Source organism: Petaurus breviceps, unplaced genomic scaffold (assembly GCF_028583685.1).
Source record: "Petaurus breviceps papuanus isolate PSGF00001 unplaced genomic scaffold, PetGlider_PUasm1.0 216, whole genome shotgun sequence".
Lineage (NCBI taxonomy): Eukaryota > Metazoa > Chordata > Mammalia > Diprotodontia > Petauridae > Petaurus > Petaurus breviceps.
This window is the reverse complement of record NW_027185867.1, coordinates 4871099-4893172: the sequence shown is the minus strand read 5'-3', so window position 1 is coordinate 4893172 and position 22074 is coordinate 4871099. Positions and strand designations below refer to the sequence as shown.

Here is a 22074-nt window from a genome sequence, read left to right as displayed (position 1 = left end):
GATGGGCTCTATTTTTAAAAATTATTTTTATCGATATTTTCTGTTTCTTACATTACAATTGTATTCCATAAAAGCATTCCATATATTTCTCCCTCTCCCCTTTCCAGAGAACCATCCCATATAACAAATAGTATTTTTTTGAGAGGAAAAAACGTTGGCACAACTGATTGATACATTGAGAAAGTCTGAAAATATGTGCAGTGTAAGTAACACTTACAGATCTCCCATCTGCACGAAGGGGTAGGTTTTGGGTGTCTTCTCACATCTCTTCATTTGGGTCCTATTTGCTTTTCTTAATTTTGTTACAGTTACTTTTAATTTTTTGGTGTGCTGCTCTTTCCATTTACATGGCTGTAGTTACTATGTATATTGTTTTCTTGGCTCTACTTCCTTCCCTCTGCACCAATTCACATCGATCTTTGATATGATCTTTGTATGATTTCTATGATTCTTTGTATCCATCACCCACATAACTTTTTTTTGCCATTTGGAGGGTAATTGGGGTTAAGTGACTTGCCCAAGGTCACACAGTTAGTTTGTGTGTGTGTGTGTGTGTGTGTGTGTGTGTGTGTGTGTGTGTGAAGTGTCTGAGGCCGGATTTGAACTCAGGTCCTCCTGACTCCAGGGCCGATGCTCTATTCACTGCGCCACCTTGCCACCCCTCCCACATAGTTTTTAATAGTGCAGTAGTATTCCATTAGATTCATGTACTACAATTTGTTTAGTCATTCTCTGACTGATGGGCATCCACTTTGTTTCCAGTTCTTAGCTAGTACAAAAAGCACTGCTATAAATATTTTAGAGCACATGGGGACTTTTTTCTTATCCATGGCTTTCTTGGGGATATAAGCTCAGTAATGGAGTTCAAAGTATATGGACATTTTAGTCACTTTATTTGCCTAATTCCAAAACCCTTTCATAATGGTTATACCATTTCATAGCTCCACTAAGAATGTATTAGTATGAGAGTTTTCTCACACCTCATTTATAACATTTACTGTTGCTATTTTTGGTCATTTTTTTTTTCTAATTTGGAGGGTGTAAGGTGAAACCTCAGTGTTATTTTGATGTGCATTTCTTTTTTTATTAGTGATTTGGTGCAGTTTTATGTGTTTGTGAATGCTATTTTGGTAATGTTGTCATCTTTATTATATACTGGTACAGCCGAGCTATGAGCTGTGAGTTGGGTTTTGTTGTATTCCATTGTCATTGCTAGCATTTCCAGAACTATATCAAATAATAGTAGGGGAGAATGGGCATCCTATGTCACTCCTGTATTTACTGGAAAAGGTTCTAGTGTTTCCTCATTGCATTTGATGCTTGCTTTTGCTTTTAGATAGATGCTTTTTATATTTAAAAAAAGGTGCCTCTATTCCTATACTTTACAGAGTTTTTAGCATAAAAAAATGTTGTACTTTGTCAAAGGCATTTTCTGTATCTATTGAGATGATCATGTGGTTGTGGATATTTTGGTTTTATATGATTATGTTTTTTTGTTTTTGTTTTGCCTTTTGGAGGGGGAAGGCTGGGCAATTGGGGTTAAGAGACTTGCCCAAGGTCACACGGCTAGTAAGTGTTAAGTATCCGAGGTCAAATTTGAACTCCTGACTCCAGGGCCAGTGCTCTATTCACTATGCCACTTAGCCTCCTCTATATGATTAATTATGTTGATTGTTTTCCTAATGTTGAACTATCCTTGCATCCCTGGTTTAAATCCCACTTGATTATAATGAGTTATTTCTTGGATAAATTGCTGTAATCTGATTTGAGGGGATTTTGTTTAGGATTCCTTTTATTTTTACTTTGCTCTCTGTTCTAATCTGCATCCCTCCCTTCCCCCCATAATTTCTTGAAATGTGATACCCAGGCTCTAAAAAAAAGTTATGACTTCCAAGTAGCTCAAAGATGTTAAAATTTTCAATGTTTTCTAGGAAAGTTGTTTTTGATATGAAATATCTTAGATTTTCTTTCATTTTAAAAAGATCTTTTGACTTTTAATGCATTTTTTGTTGTCTCATGGAGTAATCAACTTTATTTGGTCTATTCTAATTTTCAGGGAGTCTCTTGTATTGGATAAGGCTTTGTATTTCCTGTGTTAAGCTGTTATTTTTAAATTTTTTATTGTTTTATTTATTTTTTATGCTCAATTGTATTTTTATTTATTTTAATATCTCACAATTATATTATATTTTATTTTTTCATTTTTCAAATGCTTTATTTACTTCTGATTTACATAATTAATTTCCACGAGATTTTGAGTTACAAATTTTCTCCCCATTTTTCCCCTACCCACCACCCCAGAATAGCAGTCCCACAGGATATCCTCTCCTCCAGTCTGCTCTCTCCCATAACTTCTCCCAGAACCCCTTAGACTTTTCCAGTAGGGCGTGGTGGATCTCTATGTCCCAGTGCCTGTGTATCTTCTTTCCCAATTACATGTAAGATAACAGTTAATAATAGTATATATTATTATATTATATATGTATGTATTATAAGTTAATAATAGTATATATGTATATATAATTTTAAACATTTGATTTTAAGACTTTGAATTCCAGATTCATTCCCTTCCTCCCTTGTCACCCACCCTTACTGGGAAGATAAGCAGTTCAGTATAGACTGTACATGTGTAGCTAATGCAAAACATTAACATAGTAGATATATTGAAAAAGACTGACTATATTTCCCTCCCTCTTATCCCACCACCCACTTGTTCTATTCTCTACTTTGATTCTGTCCCTTTTCAAATGTGAATGCTTCCAACTCCCCCCCCCCCCCAGTCTGCCCTCCCTTCCATCATCCCCCCTCTCATCCCCTTCCCCCTACTCTCCTGGAGGGTGAGATACCCTATTTAGTGTGTATTTCATTCCCTCCCCAAGCCAAATTCAGTGAGAATAAGGTTGAACCATTCCCTTTTGCCTTCCTATTCTTCCCCTCCATTGTAACCCTTTACCCTTGCCTCTTCTTTATGAGATAGTTTACCCCATTCTGTCTCTCTCCATATCCTCTCATTATATTCCTCTCTCACCTCTTAATTTCACCTTTTAAGTATCATCCCTTCCTATTAAATTGGTCCTGTGCCCTCTATCTATGTATACCTGTAAGCATATATACACACATTCACACATGTATTCATATGCCTGTATACCCTCTGATATAGACATATATGTATATATATATATATTTTTTTTTTCCATTCCCTTTAACTATTTTCATACTGAGAAAAGTTTCATCAGTTACAATGATCATTTTTCCATGTAGGAATGTTAATAGTTCAACTTTGATCAGTGGTTTATGATTTCTTTTCCTTGTTTACCTTCTTAAACTTCTCTTGCTTCTTGTATCTGAATGTCAAATTTTCTATTCAACTCTGGTTTTTTCAGCAAGAATGCTTGAAAGTCCTCTATTCCACTGAATGACCATATTTTCCCATGAAACATGATACTCAGTTTTGCTGGGGAGGTTATTCTTGGTTTTAATCCCAGCTCCTTTGCCCTCCAGAATATCCTATTCCAGGCCCTTTGATCCCTCAGTGTAGAAGCTGCCAGATCCTGGGTTATCCTGATTGTGTTTCCACAATATTCAAATTGTTTCTTCCTGGCTGCTTGTAATATTCTCTCCTTGATCTGGGAATTCTGGAACCTGGCTATAATATTCCTAGGAGTTTTCTTTTTGGGATCTTTTTCAGGAGGTGATCAGTGGATTCTTTTGAAGTGCCCACCAGAAATTATACACTAGAGCCCCCTTAAACCTGCTAGAAGGGACCCCTACTGGGTTCCTTGGAAACCACCTAATAGTCTCCAATAGTAAAGAAATGTTTCACCTGTGTTGCTGAAACATTCCACAGATTCCCACGGATTCAGGTCTGTTTTGCTTCAGTAGAAATAATACTAAGGCTTTGTTTCAATAAGAATAATACTGAGAATATTTTGCCTCAACAAGAATAATACTGAGAAAGCTTTGCCTCAATGGAAACAATGCTAACCCCTTAGAAACAAATTCTGTTGCTAGCAATCACATTGTCTATAAAAATATGTCTAACAGAAAGCTCGCGGCTGTTTTTCGGTCTGAGAAGCAGCCCCGGCCGGTTAATAAACACTCCTATCAAATCATAATTGGCCTAGCTGTCCTGTTATATCTCAGTGTCCATTACACTTTCAACCTCTATTTTGCCTTCTGGTTCTAAAACATCAGGGCAATTTTCCTTGAGGATTTCTTGGAGGATGATTTCTATGTTCTTTCTCTGATCATGGCTTTCAGGTAGTCCAATAATTTTTAAATTATCTCTCCTGGATCTATTTTCCAGGTCAGTGGTTTTTCCCATGAGATATTTCACATTGCCTTCTATTCTTTCATTTGTTTGCATCTGTTTAACAGCATCTTGATTTCTCTTAAAGTCAGTAGCTTTCCTTTGCTCCAATCTAAATCCAAGGCAACAATTCTCCTCATTGAGCTTTTGAGATTCTTTTTCCATCTGGCAAATTCAGCTTTTCAAGGCATTCCTCTCCTCATTGCCTTTTTGAGCCTCTTTTGCCAATTGAGTCAGTCTGTTTTTTAAGGTGTGATTTTCCTCAGTAAGGCTGTTGACTCTCATTTCATAATTTTCTTGCATCATTCTCATTTCTCTTCCCAATTTTTCCTCCACTTCTCTTATCTGCTTCTTAAGGTCCTCTATGGCCTGTAACCAGCTTGTATTTTCCTTGGAAGCTTTTGGTGCAGGAGTTCTGACTTCACTGTTTTCCTCCTGTTCCATGCTTTCTTTTTTTTGTCCCCAAAATAGGATTCTAATGTTGGAGTCTTCTGTCTTTTTTGCTTTCTTTGTCTGGTCATGTTGCCCCTCAGTCATTTGAACCCTGGGCTTTTTGCCACAGTAGGACTCTGCCACCAGACAGGGGAGCTTTCGTCCCAAACGCTGGGGTTTTCTCAGCTGCCAGAGGTATTAGTTGAGTGCCCTCTCTGAGGTCTCCACACGCTCTGGCAAGCTGGTCCTGCACCCCAGGACCTCCACCTTAGACTGCAATCCATATCCAAGCAGGTTAAAGCCAGAGCGATTACCTCTCAGACTGGTTGCTTGGTCCCCCTACACTCTGCAGGCCAGTGGCTGAAGCTGCAAAGTGGTGCCAGAGTGGCCTTTCCATGGCTTCTCGTCCTGGGGGCAAAAGCTGACACATTTCCAATTACTGGTCCCTAAGTCCACACTGCACTGACCTCTCACTTTGTCCTTCACATCTATGTGTTGATAAATGTGGAAACAGCCACAGCTGCTGGTGATCTGGAGTCCCTCCGGCCAGATGGCTGGTCAGCCTGTGTTAAGCTGTTAATTGTCTTTCCATATATTTCTTCCAAACCCTCATTTTTTTCCAATTCTTTTATCTCCCTCATTTCACTTATAATATCTTTTCAAACTTTTTTTTTTCAACTCTTGATTCATTTCTTCTAGGAATTCTAACTGATCCTATGACCAAACTGTTTTTCTTTGAGGTTTTGCCTTTAGTTCCCACCCCCCCAAGCCCCCAGTTATTTATTCTCTTTTGAGTTTGTGTCTGGGCTTCTTTGGAATCTCTCTTTTTTGCTTACTCATTCTCCCAGACTTACTTCCCAGACTGGGATCTTGCGTTAGGATCAGGTTCTGGTCCCTTCTGGCAGTGTTGTCATGGCTTTGAATAATCCTGGTCTGTCTTGGTTGGGGGCCTGGCTCTGTGCTTTTTGAGTATTGAGTACTGTGTTCCTAAAAGATCATTGTAGTAGCTCAAGGCAGGGAATTCAGAGTTTTAGTGGTCCCTAAGTAGTTAGATAAAGGGCATGATTGTTACTCTCTTGTGTTTTCCAGACCCCACTTTGTGTCTAGACCACACAGATGTCAACTCACCCTATACCTAGACAGTACAGTTTCAGAGGGACTGCACCAATGGCCAACCTTTGATGGTTCTTTGTGGGATGAGTCCTCATTTTTTTATTCCTCATCTGGAAAACCTCGATTGCTGGTGTAGGTTCAAGGCTGAATTTATTCTTTACTCTCAGTGATCCCAAGCTTCTCTGTATTCAATTGGGGTTGAGCCCACAATTTGTTCTGGGAGACCAAAGCTGCTTGGGTTCTTGACCTGGCGCTGAGTCCTTGATCTACTGTGGGCTACCTGGCAGTGCTACCTGTATGGAACCTCAGGTATTGATCTTTCAATCCTAGCTCCTCATGGAGATCCCACTGCTGCCTTGAGTCCCAGGGCTGAGTCTGCCTTATGGTCCTTCTCACCTTCCACAGTTCCTTCCCTACTCATTTGCCTGTAGGTAAAATTTGTGATCTTGGGCTGCAAAGATACATCACTGTGATTTCTCCTTAGATTTCCCAATCACTACTCAGTGTAATGGTCTGCTTAGATCTTTATTGGAGTAGTTATCAGGGGGAACTGGAGTGTATTACTTTTTCTAACTGTCATCTTACCTGATCTATCCTGGGCATAATATCTTACAAACTACATTTTAACCTGATGCTGCCTTCAACAGCCACCTCTCTTTCTTTGGAGTGTAAGTGAAATGTTTGTTTGCTGCTTCCTGGGCTCTTTTGATCTTTTTGTTGTAGCAAAATACAGCATTTTGATTTCCAGATGAAATGTTTACAACTGGTATTGATGTCATTTCTACATTCCATTTCAAATTTTAAAATGTCAATAGATTGTTTAAATAATTCAGGGTTAGATCTTAATTGTAGGCCATGTATTTTCCCCTTACTTTTTTGTGTATTAATAAATTCTGGGGGGGCAGAGCCAAGATGTCAGAGTAGAAGCACAACCTTCTGGGTGCTCTGGCTTCCACCTTCCCCAATCCATGTAAAAAGGGGACTCTAAACAAACTTTGGAGCTACAGAACCCACAGAATGACACGGAGAAGCTAACCTTCCGCTGAGGACAGCCCAGCAGGCCAGCAGGAATCCAGCACAGTGCTCTGGCTGCTGAGCCCAGCCCCACGCCGAGGCTTTAGCACCAAGGTGGGCCTGACCAGCCGCAAGCCAGAGGGACTCCAGACCAGCAGCAGCTGTGGTTGTTTCCAGATTTATCAACACATAGATACGAAGGACAAAGTGAGAGGTCAGTGCAGTCTGGACTTTGGGACCAGTAAGTGGGAGTGCATGGCTTTTACCCCCAGGGTGAGAAGCCACTGAGACGCATAACCAGCCAGTGCCACGTGGCAGCTTCAGCTCCTGGCCTGCAGAGTGTAGGGGGACCAAGCACCAGTCTGAGGGTTAATCATTTCTACATTCTTAAAGCTCTTACTTTAACCTGCTTGGATCTGGATTGCAGTCTAGGGTGGAGGTCCTGGGGTGTGTGTCCAGCTTGCCAGAGTGTGTGGAGACCTCAGAGAAGGCACCCATCTAATACCTCTGACAGCTGAGAAAACCCCAGCGTTTGGGACGAAAGCTCCCCTGTTTGGTGGCAGAGTCCTAATGTGGCAAAAAGCCCAAAAGTCAAGTAATTGAGTGGCAAAATGAGCAGGCAAAGGAAACAAAGCAGACAGAAGATATCAACATTAGACTCCTATTTTGGGGACAAAAAGGAGCAAAGCATGGAACAGGAGGAAAACAGTGAAGTCAGAACTCCTGCACCAAAAGCTTCAAAGGAAAATACAAGCTGGTTACAGGCCATAGAGGACCTTAAGAAGCAGATAAAAGAAGTGGAGGAAAAATTGGGAAGAGAAATGAGAACAATGCAAGAAAATTATGAAATGAGAATCAACAGCCTGACTGAGGAAAATAATACCTTGAAAAACAGACTGACTCAAATGGCAAAGGAGGCTCAAAAAGGTAATGAGGAGAAGAATGCCTTAAAAAGCTGAATTTGCCAGATGGAAAAAGAATCTCAAAAGCTCACTGAGGAGAATCATTGCTTCAGAATTAGATTGGAGCAAATGGAAGCTAATGACTTTATGAGAAATCAAGATGTTGTTAAACATATCCAAACAAATGAAAGAATAGAAGGCAATGTGAAATATCTCATGGGAAAAACCACTGACCTGGAAAATAGATCCAGGAGAGATAATTTAAAAATTATTGGACTACCTGAAAGCCATGACCAAAGTAAGAACCTAGAAATCATCCTCCAGGAAGTTCTCAAAGAAAACTGCCCTGATGTTTTAGTACCAGAGGGCAAAATAGAGGTTGAAAGAATCCACCGATCACCTCCTGAAAAAGATCCCAAAAAGAAAACTCCTAGGAATATTATAGCCAGTTTCTGGAATTCCCAGATTAAGGAGAGAATATTACAAGCAGCCAGGAAGAAACAATTTGAATATTGTAGAAACACAATCAGGATAACCCAGGATCTGGCAGCTTCTACAGTGAGTGATCGAAGGGCTTGGAATATGATATTCCGGAGGTCGAAGGAGCTGGGATTAAAACCAAGAGCCACCTACCCAGCAAAACTGAGTATCATGTTTCATGGGAAAATAAGGTCATTCAGTGGAATAGAGGACTTTCAAGCATTCTTGCTGAAAAAACCAGAGTTGAATAGAAAATTTGACATTCAGATACAAGAAGCAAGAGAAGCATGAGAAGAGAGCTCACCTCACACAAAGCACTCACGTGGCAGTCAGAAGAAGTGATACAAGGAGACTCTCAAGGCCTCTCTGAAGAACTCTGAAATCAATAGTGAGACATGTAAGACATTGGCACAGGACCATCCTGCACGGTATGCTTACATCAAAGAAGTTACTGTGCTTTTGGAGCAAAGCAGAATTGCAGTAGAAATCAAAAGAAATGCAAGTTGTACAAATTAGAGCCATCTTCACTCTAAATGTTCATATGGACTGTTTGTACCCAACCTGTGGTAGGGCTTTTGGAACTCATATTGGTCTGATCAGACACAATCAGACACACAGAACCTGGACCTCAACAGAGTGACATCATTTTGGTCTTCTTTGAGAATGAAGGACAACCAACCAACCATTTTTATTTTATGCAATTAAATACATTAATGTGAGAAAGGTTATATAAGTTTCACTAGATATCCAAAGCTGGTCCTTGACTCAAATGTTAAGGACCCTTGGTCTAATCCTCAGTTAATTATTCTGTAAAATAGCAATAATAATTTCACTACGTACAACAAAGGACTTTGAGGGAAAATATAGTTGATGTATATCAAAATACTTTGTAAATTCCCAACTAAAGGAAAATTCATCATCGGCAAAATTTTAATATAAATCAAGTTTATGTTTCAAAAAAAAAAAAAGAAAATGTAGGACAAAAAAGTAGTAGTAGTAGTAGCAGCAGCTAGCATTTATAACATTTTGAGGTTGGTTAAACATTTTACATATGTTAACTCATTTAATCCTCTCATGTAACTTTTAAAGCTTCCATCTATGTTGAGGGGTGGGAAGGTGGGTGGGGGGCAAGTAGCTCTAGAAGAAAAGGGAGAGAGACACTTTATGGAAGAGTCATTTAGACAGAATGACTGGTCTGTTTGGAAAGAATCACATTTTCTTTGCACCTCCTCATCCCCCCCTCTCCCCTCCAAACATCCATCACACCAACAACATTTTGATGTCATAAAAGTAAATATCTTGGATACTCTTAATACATCATAAAAGTGCAAAAAAAGAATTCTGATCTTAGCTCTGACAGCTTGCTATTCTGACTACACAGACAGCCAACTCATGAATAATTCCCACATCAACAATGCCTTTACTATCTGTTAAAATGTGGTTTGTTTCTCGTGTACAGTCTCTACTAATTCTTTTTTTGAAGAATGTGTTTGTGATGTGGAGTTGTGATACTTCTGTATGATCTGCAAGTCTTTGGCTTCTGTCATTTCTTTCCCCTAAATTGTATTTTCTCATCCTTCCCTTTCCCCACATTTTCATGGAAGTCACATGCATATATTAGAATTTATGTTGACTTGATATGGGGATCTCAGTAAGTTCCTCCTAGAGTTTCTCTGTTTCTTTGTCCCTAGCAGCCAATGTTGGTGTAGTAGCAGCAATGATTTTCATGGTGATCTTTTTGCAAATACTCAATATTAGTACTGCAATAAATGATGGCTAAATGTCTTATGAAATAATATTTCTTGTATCTTTGGGGTGTATGATGAAACTTACTCTGTCAGTTCCTTTCTTTTTGCTTATTGAAAGAGTACCTGTGAATAATCAGTTACAACTTTCTCCTCCTCCTCCTCCTCCTTCTTTTAAAAAATATGATTCAGCTCCTCCAGGAATATCCACTCATTGATAAGAGGACAAGGACCTCACATTATAATACCAACAGTCAGATTAAAGTTGGTCAGCAGGTTATAAACTGTGATTCTTAGCCTAGTCTGTCCCTTTTTCTGTTACTTTGCCACCATGACTACAGGGAAAACAGAAACAAAACAGGAGTCCTCTGACTTCTTTCTGTTATCTGTTACCATTGTCCCATTCATCTTGGGGAATTGTTCTATTTTTTTATCCTCTTTTTCCTCATCATGGCCCAATCACCGCCCCTGTTTCATTATCTTTTGTTCTCTCTCTCTCTGTCTGTCCTCTCTCTGTCTCTGTCTCTCTCTTTCTCTTCCATCTCCCCAAACCCCGCCTCCCCTAAGCTCCAGCACATCCTGAGCTCTAGCATTCCTGACACTTTTCTTGCAGGGTCTTACTGCACTTTTGGGGTAGCTAGGTGGCGCAGTGCATACAATGCTGGGCCTGGAATTAGGAAATTTCTTTTTCAGTTCAAATCCAGCCTCAAACACTTTGTGACTCTTAGCAAGTCACTTAACTCTGTTGGCTCCAGTTTTCTCATCTGTAAAATGAGCTGGAGAAGGAACTGGCAAACCACTCTAGTATCTTTGCCTAGAAAACTCCAAATGGGGTCACAAAGAGTTGGACATGACTCAACAACAATTTTTTTTTTGTCTGCCTTATTTCCATCTCTGGACAGGTCCTTTTAAAAATTTAAACTGGGGGCAGCCAGCACAGCGAGTAAGAGCACCGGCTCCAGTATCGGGATGATCTGGAGATCGAATCCCAGGCTCGGACACTTAGCACCCACCCAGAAACACCTGGCCGTGTAACCTTGAGCAAGTTACTTAACCCCGATTGCTTAAAAAAAATTAAACTGGTTGATGAGTTTCTGCATTGTTGATCTTTTTAGATAACTTTTGTCCTCATCAGAATAGCTTATCTTTGCTCCTTCAGAATTTTATTCTTGAGAGTTGACCATTCTTGCAGGGTTGTCTTCCCTTGTAAGATTTTGTCCATTGGAGCTCATCTCTTTTCTGTTTCTCAAAATATAGGGTATATGTCATGACAGATTATACCAAGATTTCTTTTACTTCTCTATCACAAATTCCAAGAACAAGTGATTGTGGCCTCTCAAGGTGACTAATTCTTTCTTATTTGTTCAGAATAGCATTTCACCTTGATTTTTCCTTCACCTTTTGAAGGCTGAAATGATCATGTAAGAAGATAGAATATTAGCTTTAGAGGCAGCTAGGTGGTAGAATGGATAGAACACTGAACTCATGAGTCAGGAAGATCTGAATTCAAGTTCTGCCTGCCATCAGGTAGGCATCATCACTCTACTCTGCTCAGGCTCCTTGGGATACCGTTTGTTTTTTCACAGCATTATTCAGTGGCATAGTGGGGGAAATCTAGGGGCACTGCTTCTTGAGGGTAATGTCAGGTCTCCTCCCCTCAGAGATTCGATCTCCCAGTTTCTCTACTCCTCTTATCCATTGATCTGTTTGGAGAATTGGATGACTTTCCCTGGTGCTGTTCTCTTTCTCCCAGAGGTTCTTAACTTGGGGGTCAATGAACTTATTTAATATTTTGATTACCCCATAATTGAGTTCCTTTGTAATCCTATGTATTTTATTTTACACATTTAAAAACATTCTGAAAGAGATCCACAGGCCTCAACAGGCTGTCAGCAATCACACACACACACTCACACAAGATTAAGAACCCCTACCCTAAGCTTGTAGCAGAGATTCACATAGTGTTGTAATTCTGATCAGAGAAGGGAATCTTACTGGGTGGACATAGTGCCCTCTAGTGCAATTTAGTGGAACTGTCTTTCACCTTCTCCACTCTCAGTCAGGAGTAGAAGCCCTTGCCTTCCCCCTTCCAAGGAGAACTTTATTTACTCCTTTTCATTTTCACTGAAACCAAGAGTGATAAGTGGAACTACCCAGGCTTTGGCTTATGGGCTGCAGTTGCTATGCTCCTGGATTTGGCAATTTCATTGTCGTTGGATTAGTCATCATTTTCACATTTATTAAGTGCTTAAGGAAGTATTTCCCACTCAAAATTTCAGGAAGGCCTTATTTGCAGTAAACATTCTGTTAGGCTCGGTATTGTCTCATTTTTGAATCTGCCCTTTTGAGGGCTAAGTTCAAGGCCTTTTCTTAGGTCTTAAACTCTTCAATCTCTCTGAAACATTTTAGACTATTGCCCATTCCCTTCCTGAAACCCTCTTTCTAGAGGGAAGGGCTGGTCATTGTGGAGATTTTCAAATTATGCTTATTTCTAGTTCTGGGGAGAAGGGTTCTGAGGGACCAAGAAGACTGGAGCTAGAACATGAGAACATTGATATAATTATTAGAGGAACTGTTGGGAGAGAAAACCATTAATATTCTTTGGCCCAGTGATCCACCTATTGGGAAAATACCTCAAGCTGCTTAATGACAGCAATAAAGGTCCTCTACATAACAAAGTATTCATAGACACATTCTTTATGGTAGCAAAAAACTATCCATGCCCATCATTTGTGGAATGGTTGAACAAACTATGGTAAATGACCATAATAGATTATTTTGCTGTTAAGAAATGGTTATAAAGAAGTAAGAAATGCTTGGGAAGCCTTGTATGAATTTGTGTCTAGTGAAGTAAATAGAATAAAGAGAACAACATACACAATGACCACAATAATGTAAAGGGAAATACTAAGCTGTATCAGAATTCTAAGGGAGCTGAATAAGGCACATGCGATCAGACATGACCAGTGCAGGTTTGTTTGATTAAATTATTTTGCAAAACTTCTTTGTTACAACAGTGGATTCTCTGGAGGAGTATTATTGGGAAGGGACAGCACTGTTAAAAAAAAAAACAACATAAAACAGTGCAGATGACTGGAGCCATAGGGTTGTTTGGTGGCCGAGACGTCGTCCACCACCTGCTTAATGCTCCCTTTACCTTGCTCTACTTCCAAATCTGCTACATTGCTAAGAGGAATGTCTTAACTACTGCTTTCTTAATAGCCGGTGATGACAGAGCCTTCCAAAGTTTGGTTTGGGAGGAAAAGGTGATAAGAACCATGGAAATGAAGGATTTTGGCAAGCCTTGTGGGGAGAGGTATATGCATCAAAAAGATGAATATGTTTGAGACCCATGGAGTTGGAAACAAGTAGTTACATACCCTTGCCTCCATCCCAAAGCATCCTGCCAAAAAGCTTTCATTGACTTCAATTATGAGTTTCATGAATTTGACCTTATTGCCTTACGGGTCATCCTTCTACAGGAACGTCCAGGTTCAATTTTTTTTTTTTTTGTGGCTTGTTTTCTGGCTACTTTGCACACCTTCTCACTCATCCCCATTGTTTTGTTTTTCAAATCTAATAGGCTAGTATACTCATTGGTGGGGATCTGACCACCATCACTTACAATCATGCAACTGGCTATTGTCAAGTATCATGTTACCTTGGATTAGTTATTGTAATTGAAGCTTAGTGTAATTACTTATATCTATATGGACTGCACATAGAGATTTCTGATTATGTGGTCTAATCCACCACTGAAAAACACAGCCACCCATGGAAGGCATGAATTTATTTTCTTGAGACAAAATCAGCTTCTAACACACAGAAGAAAAAAATAACAAGACTTTATTTTAGCTGTTGGCCATCTGAAGGGCATAAACATCTAGAGAGCAAAGGTACACCAAAACCAAACCGAACTGAAGAAAATGTTTATTTCTACACAGAAGATACTCTCGACTGCTATGCTCCACACACAAGCTGTATCTTTAACAGTCTGAATGTCAGAATTCTCCTGCCCTTGAAGAGGGTGCAAGAGGCAAATCCCTTCATTGAGAGTGTATTTGGTGTGTATGTGTATTATTGAAATCACTGCAATCCCATTCCAATATGTCTTTCTTTCCATCTTTTGTCTTAAAAAGCTTTCTTTTCCAATAGCTAATTCTCTGTGAGTTCCTGTTGGAGAGTCTTAGTACGGTCCTGGGCTGCTTTCATCCCATCTAGGAAAGGAGGATACCTTGTTCAATTTTGACAGAGGAGTCAGATCTCTTCCTGTCCATCCCTGTGTGGAGGACTTAATCTCTTCTAACCTATGACAGATGACAGCTGGGTAGTGTTTATCCTTTCTTATCCTTCAGCGTTTTATGTAAACATGGAATTCCTGAACCAATAGTGCCCTAGCTCATGCAGAGTAGGCTGGCAGAATGCTTAATATTACTCTCTGTGAAGACATTGAAGGGAAAAGTGAGGGATATTCCCACAGTATACAGGTTTAGTAGATCAGGTACCTAGTACTTCACTTAGGCTAATAACTGCACAACACTGATTAGAAGCACAAAGAACTTAGAACAGCCTTGGCTGCAGACTGTGTAGACATACTCTCAGACCGTGCCCTAGCTTTGAATAAACAGCATGGAAACACGAAGTGGGGCTTCTTGAAATAGACTAACCCCTTTATTCTTTGCTCCAGAAATCTTATCCTGTGTTCCAAAGTGAGGCTGATGAGAAGTAAAGTTTTTTAAACAGTGTGTGCATATGTGAATAATTACTTCTCCAGACAAGAGGCCTTTTAGAACATGGAAAATGAAGATAGTTAAAAGTTTGTCCTTATCTTTGTAGAGGACAGACTCCTAGGGCAGGACTAACATTGGCTGAAAATTTCAGTTAATTTCCTCAAGTTCCAGGGCTTTCTAGGTGTTCTCCTATTTGGCAAGCACTATCAAACACAGTGTGCATGTCTCTCTTGACCACCAGTCCTTAGAAAGTACCATGTTTCTCAGTGGTCCCCCTTTGATTCTGCTTGGTAGGATACATTCTTGATGTATGTATTTCCCAACATAGAAAGTAATAATTACACTCCTCAATAACACTTCCCTCGATTTCCCCATCAGAACATTGAGGTGGAGAGAATGTAAGTTTAACATGGTATCAGGCTGCCTGTGGAATGGAGCCCACAGCATTCAGGGTCGAAATATGGGAATGCTGACTGGCTTCAGCATATCTAATGTATTTAAGGATAAGTGGAAGACAAAAGAGTAGAGGGCACTTAACACTGCCCTCATCATTGTTTATCTAGCAGTCAACATCTAATAACCAGGAAGAGAAGTATTAAAGAACAAGATGTGAACACTTAAAAATAATTTTTTTTTTTTTGCTTTTTGGAGGAGGGAAGGAAGGGCAATTGCAATTAAATGACCTGCCCAAGGTCACACAGCTAGTGAGTGTTAAGTGTCTGAGGCCAGATTTGCTTAAAAATAATCTTAAAATATAATCTAATTGATCTCAGATAAGACAGCATTACTTAGCAGCAGAAACATATTCTCTTGTGCAGGGCCATCTTTGGAGCCCTGCTGGGTTCTCTTAGGGGTATGCTTCAGACCAGTCTCCACAGGAAGGAGTTCAAACGGCAAGAATGTCCACTGACAGTAAAGCCGTATGTGGCTCCATCCACTTAGGCTATCAAACCACTTTATAATGACCTCTCACAACATTCTTGTGAGGTAGGTATCACTATGCCCATTTTACAGTCTGGGGGACTGAGGTGGAGAGGTGATGACTTTCCCAACATCACATACTAAGTTGGTGCAGAAGCAGGAACCCAAATCAGGAATGTTAATTTCTCCATGTCCTTGACCTATTATTACTACTTCTTGTGGTTATCATACCCATGGGGGCTTGTTCTCTCTCTCCCCCTCACAGACACTTTTGTTTCTGGTAACATTGTATGGAGAGCTGGCCTCTACAAAGGTGAGCATTACTTACAAAAGTAGTATTGCCTGGGACCTGGGGGCAATATCTTAACTATTTTGGGGAAATTTAGTAGAAGGATGGCAGACCCCATACTTCTCATATGAGATCCCACTTTCCTAAGCTGGAAGGCTAAGTGATTCCCTGTGGAAGCTGCATGGAGCCAGATAATCTGTTTCAGGGAGTACTGAACTTTATTCTTAGATATTGGTTCTCTACAGTTGGCTATTGTGAAGGCCTAAATGGGGGAGGCTGTCAGATCTTGCTCTTGCTTAGATCCTGAATGCTGTAAAATTTGAGAATGACAGCTCCCAGGTTAAGAAAGTCATGCCTGGACCAGAAAGGGTGAGGAGAGAATGACATCTTACAAGAATAGTCCTTTTCTCTGCCTACTAGCAACAAGTGGCCATTTAAGGCAGCAGCCGCTGGCATGTACATCTCTGTGCTTGAAGCAGCAGCTGCTGGGGAGACGAGATACAGTTCAACGTTCCCTTTAAAGTCCCAGCTGCAGGCTAACCTCATGCTGAGGGAGCTGGGCTATCTTATCAAATGTGTAAAGGGGCCACCCCAGGGTCATAGTCACTTTAGAGGATCTGTAACAAAAAGTCTTGGGGTTTCATGAGAACACACCGAATGGCTATCATCAAGGCAGTTTAACTCTCTGGTGCTACCAACAAAACGTGGTCTCTAGTGCTCCCTGCTGTGCTTAAGAGGACTAGTCTGAAGAGGAGACACTATTTTCTTTCTAACACTTTGGCTTTCTCCCTGGACAGCACTGAAGGGGTTCTACACTCATTGTTTTGGCCAACCCTGACAGAAGAGATGGAATGGGTTTGGAAGGCTTAAGAGGAATCACTTTACTCAAAGCAATGGCTGTTAAGGCTAGTAAAACAGAATACAATTTAAAGATAATTCCCTCTACTTCCATTCTTGCCCAGTTGCCCTATTACTTCAGACTAGTCCGTTTTAACTAGGTATGATGACCAGCAGAGCCTGGGAGTGTTGGAGGTTAGGTCAAGCTTGGCACTCCTGCACAATGGTTTTTCCTTTTCCTCAGCCCATGGATGCTTGTTATTAGACAGTATTTACCCTGGGCCTTCCTTCTTACCTGGCTACAGCAGTGTCTCTACAGAGAATGCCTCTATTCCCTATATGACAGCACCAGGTTTATTGACTCTCAGAGTCACACAAGTCAGATGCTACATATTTCAAGCAGAGAGAAGTGATTTCATTTTGGAAATAAAAAACGAAGCTGGATAACAAAATCCCACTGACAAGTGGCAGTGCCTGTCAGGACTTCTTTTTGCTTTCCTTTCTAAATAAGACCTTCACACCATCCTCATCCTGTGCCTCCTCAGCCATTTCTGGAACAGCAGGTAGATTCTCTTTCCCTTGAGGCAAAGACCCAGAAAACCAGCTGCTATAGCTTCCAGAATGCATCCATGGTGATGCCCTCTAACTCACCCTTTCTAGGCTTGCCTCCATTTGTCATACATGGCTACATCTTATTCTCCAACTGAAAAGAAAAACAGGTTTCTGTGTACAGTTTTGCTGGTGATCACAGAACCAACTGTTTCAGAGAAGCAAGCTGAATTTGGAGAGAAGTCTTGATCTACCAGGAAAGTGAGGAGTAAAATTGGCAGGTGACATCATATTTTATGCCAGGAGAATCACTGGAAAAAGGTGCAGAGAAGTTCTCAGGTGGAAAGGAGTGAAGAAGTCTTTGGAATACCTTTCATTTCTCTCCATTTGGACTGACTTCCCACCAAGGAAGGTTGGAATTAGCCTATTCTAGGGACCTATCCGTTCCTATCTGCTGAATGTTTTGAAACTATGGGGTAGCAGCTTATTTGCTTAATTGCGCTCAAGATGGTGAACCAATGTCCGGAGCTTAGGCCACTTCTCCTGAAGATATTTCTTGGATCAGGATCTAGTACAAAATGAATTGTTCCTGAATGAACTGTGTTGTGTGGTCCCACCCACTAGAGGGCCAGAATGACCTTGATCAGATACTGCCTTGTGTGGGAGTTCAAGAGATGAGAAAGGAGTTTTACAGATGGACTAAAGGAATAAATGCCAATAAAAGTTATGCTCTTTATAAAACATGTATTTTCCAATGTATACACATACATACATACATGAATATATGTATATGTGTAAAATACGTGAATATGGACTTTTCTCAGACAGTTGTGTCTGCTTGCCTGAATAAGGTACTACAGTGAAGGAAATGCAGAGTGGTTAACTATAGTCACGAAAATACCTAAAAAATACACCATGTATTTCTTTCTAAAACTTTTATTGTGCATAAAATGGACCATTTTTCTTGGTCAGGCAGGTTCAATGTCTTCCCTCTCCTACTCTCCTCCTTCCTCACCCTATTGCAAAAATACTTCCGCTTGATGGGAGTAGATGATTGTTCCATTGGAGCTGGTTAGAATCAGTCTGGAAGCGAGGTACCAAAGCTAGATTCCAAACTCATAGCACAGTCCCAGAGTGATGGCACTGGTTTGAGCATGGGCAGGATCAGAAAACCAAGAGAGGTACCTAGCCATATTGCTAAGTGATCTGTGAAACTCAAGCCAAGAGCTTTCCTTTTCAACAATGGGGATCCTGTTACCCCCAAGCTGTAAGATGATTGGTTATGTCTTTTTGTGCTTGTGTTCACTAAAAGCAATTCTGGAATTTCTGTTGAACCAGGGATCCTGTTTTTCAGGAACTAAGATCTCAGAAAGAAAGCCTAGCTGGAGGATAAGACATGTTTCCAGAGCTGGGAAACTTTTCATGCTACTCATGTTGCCAGTGTACTAAGAAAATTTGCAAAATAGTGGTTAACAAAAATGGGAGTTTTAAAAACTTCTATAGCCTGAAAAACATCAGGCTGGACTCAAAGGAACTCAGACTCCTTTGTAAGGAGTAACTAAGACTGAATAAAGGTAGGAAATATAAAACACAGAATTTTTGCAGGTAATCGATGCATTTCCTGCCACTGGCCACGCTGAAGACATAATACTGTTGACTGGAAGAACTAGGGAACATTTTGCAGGCTTGTAGTTTTTTTTTTATGTTCTGCAAATTCAATTCAATAAACATTTATTAAGCCCCTACGATATGCATAGTAAGTTTAGCACACCACTTTCCCTGGCTGAGACTGCAGCAGACTGTGATTCAACAGGGCGCAGTAGTGTGAATATTCACATTCTAAAAGTAACATCTGCGGTAGACTACTTGAAGCATATCACCACCATGCTTTTAAGTAATTTAGGATTGAATCCTGAATTGATGCTTAACTCTTGACCAAAGGGATGGTGATGGCGAGATTAGTGAGAAGGCCACATAGTCAGTTAGAAAGTAGTGTTTGATACACTACGGGGGGGTGAGGTGGGACTGGGTGGGTTCCCTTTTCATGGAAAGCTGGGGGACTCAAAGGCAGAGTACTGAACATCTTTCTTTTTGAGAAAAGGGAGCAAAAATGGAGATTTCTCTACTAGAAATATAGGAGATGGGGATAAAAGTCAGAACTTCTGGTAATATCTAGCAGCTTGTCAATGGGGGATTTCCATAGGAAAAGATGGCAGCTTTTAGACAGAAAGAATTAAGGGACAAAATCTTTGCTCCTTTATTGTTAAAAGGCTCATAGCTTTAGAGCTGGAAGGGACCTCAGAGGCCATCTAGTCAATCCCCCTCATTTTACAGATGAAGAAACTGAGGTCCAAGGAGGATGTTATGGTTGAGGCACAAAATGTTTCCCCACAGAAATTTCAAGGTCAGATCTGACTCTTGCCTTATCCATAGGTTGCTTCCAAGATGTGCCAAGGCTTTAGTTCTCTATGGACTTCATTCAGCCTAATCAAGAGTTGGACAGAGTACACCTGGTCTGGCAAAGACGAGATCTTCCCTGAGTTCACCATACTCCCAGTGACAGCAGACTGCTGGGTTGGTCTAAGCTACTGGAAATGGGAACTTTGAGAAGCTAGCTTTGGGGTGAACTCCGGTAAACTGCAGTGAGCTTGGTTCAAGCTGCTACCTGCATGCTGCTAATCAACTCTAGGATTCTAAGGCTTTTTCCTCTCTATCATTCTGGAGAAGAGGGGAGCAAATGTAGTTGATCTGTTTGTCTGGAAAGTCTGCCCAAACCTACAAGTAAAGTCTTATTGTACCCAGTGCATTTCTTTATGATGGACTTGGAATGAGGAAGTCTCCTTAATGAGGCTCCTGCCACCTGGATTAAGATGTATCAATGTCAATCGGCCTAGTCAATAAAGAAGGTTAACTCCACTACCTTCTTTCACAAGTGTGTTTTTGGTAGGAGAAACCCTTGGTGTCAGATATGAGAAGAGCAGCTTTTTCAGAGCCAGGATCTCATAATAGGAGAGAAACCAAGAGTAGAGTGGGGGTAGGGGACAGAAGGTTGGTATCATAATCTTGGCTTTGTCTTGAATATTAATGGAAATATATTCTCTGACACATGACAATTACCCATTTGCAAATCTGAAGCACAGAGGAAAAGGGAAAGCTGGGTCCTGGAGCCATGCTGTTCTTCAAGTCAGAGGAGGCATGGTGCCAAGATTGGGTCTCGGCCAGGACGGGACACAGACGAGGGCAAAGAACAAGCCGTAAGATAAAACAAGAAAAAAACTAGGCCACAACAGGGTCGTGTTCTATTCCCTGAAGTCAACCAGAATAACAGGCTAGAAATATCATGAAGGACACGAATAAATAGACGCATGTAACCAAGACTTCAGTCAGTTGCCGACTGGATGACAAATGATGTAAGACATATGTCTGGCACTCCCTCATTCGAGCACTGGATGATTTGTGTTTCTTGTAAAGATATAAAAAGCGAACTTGCTTCTTTTCAAGTATTAAAAAAAAATAAGTTAATTGAAAAAAAAAAAAAGGGTTCAAAGTGACCGAGGGTCCTGTCAGGTCTTTGCTTCATTTTCATTGTGCAAACACAGGAAAAAAATTAAGGAAAACATATTCTCCTTTCCCATCTTAAAGTACTGAACTTTCTGTCCTGCGGCAGTCCTCAATTGGGGTCTGAAACCTGGGACCTTGACCCCGCTGTCCCTCAAAGTCAGTATTTTCCAGTGTCAAAATAGTTGCAATTCAAAACAAAGGTGGAAGGTAGCACTCCCCAGGCCTGGGGTCCTTGCCACAGGGCAGCGTCCGGGCCATGGGATGCTTGCGCCACACACTCTAAACGAATGTTCTCTAACTCATGTAGTGTAGGGCTGTTCCCTTACATACCTTCTTCACTTGTAGAGATAACTCTGCAGACCTCCCTAGAGAGAGCTCTGAGTAACCATCCTTGACCTCCAAGGTAGATGGCTGGACCCCAGCCTGACAATGACATTTTTGTTCTCTTGGGTATTCCCAGAGTGGGGTGTGTTTTTTAGGTTTCTTTCATGGGGTTATGGGAAGAATAGGTAAAACTGCCGCTCCCTTCAGCTGCTTAGATCCCTCCACAATAGGAAGATAACTCCATAGTAATGGTGTTGTCAGCAAAGAAGGAGTCTCTTCACTTCCTTCTCTCATTGAACAGGTTAGTAGAAGAAATGGGAAAAGGATCCATTTGGGAGGAGGAAGGGTTTTCCATGATAAGTGTCAATCACACTGTGCTCTTCCTTCTCCTGTGCACATGTCTCAGGTGGGCGCCTTGAGCCAGGTTCTCCAGGGTGGCTGGACTCACTCAATCAACTTCGCTCTGGTTTTTTCCCCAAAACACATGAGGCTCTAATTCCGCTGTTGAAAAGGCATGTGGATACTCGAAAGTATTCTCTTGGAAGATGCCAGACCTTCTCAGATCTCTCAAGCTAGGGGTTGTGGAGAGCCCAGCCTAGGCCGAATGGTTATGGAAGACCAAGCGGTGAGATTGAGGGCAGACACTCAGGACCAGTTCATGTTGAAGCCTTTGGACAGCATGACAGCCTCCAGATCCTTGTCTTCTTCTTTCTCTCGAAGCCTCTGCTCTTCGAGCAAGGCCACCAGAGAGTCCCTCTGCTCCACCACCTCTAACATCTCATTCAGAATCCTCTTCTCTTCCAATAACTCTTCGTCTGTCTTTAAGTGATCTGCAGAGGAAGCCAAAGGCTTTATATAAATACAGGAC

General features: G+C 40.9%; 1 protein-coding gene across 1 annotated transcript in view; it reads right to left on the bottom strand.

Moving 5' to 3' along the window:
- Positions 1 to 13770: 13770 nt before the first annotated feature.
- The window catches only part of MICAL3 (microtubule associated monooxygenase, calponin and LIM domain containing 3), a 246450-nt gene continuing 238146 nt past the window's right edge, over positions 13771 to 22074 (bottom strand). The window contains exon 43 of the mRNA XM_069094298.1: positions 13771 to 22036. Within this exon, the coding sequence (XP_068950399.1) occupies positions 21852 to 22036 (185 nt within the window). The 3' untranslated portion in view covers positions 13771 to 21851. The remainder of the gene's footprint in view (positions 22037 to 22074) is intronic.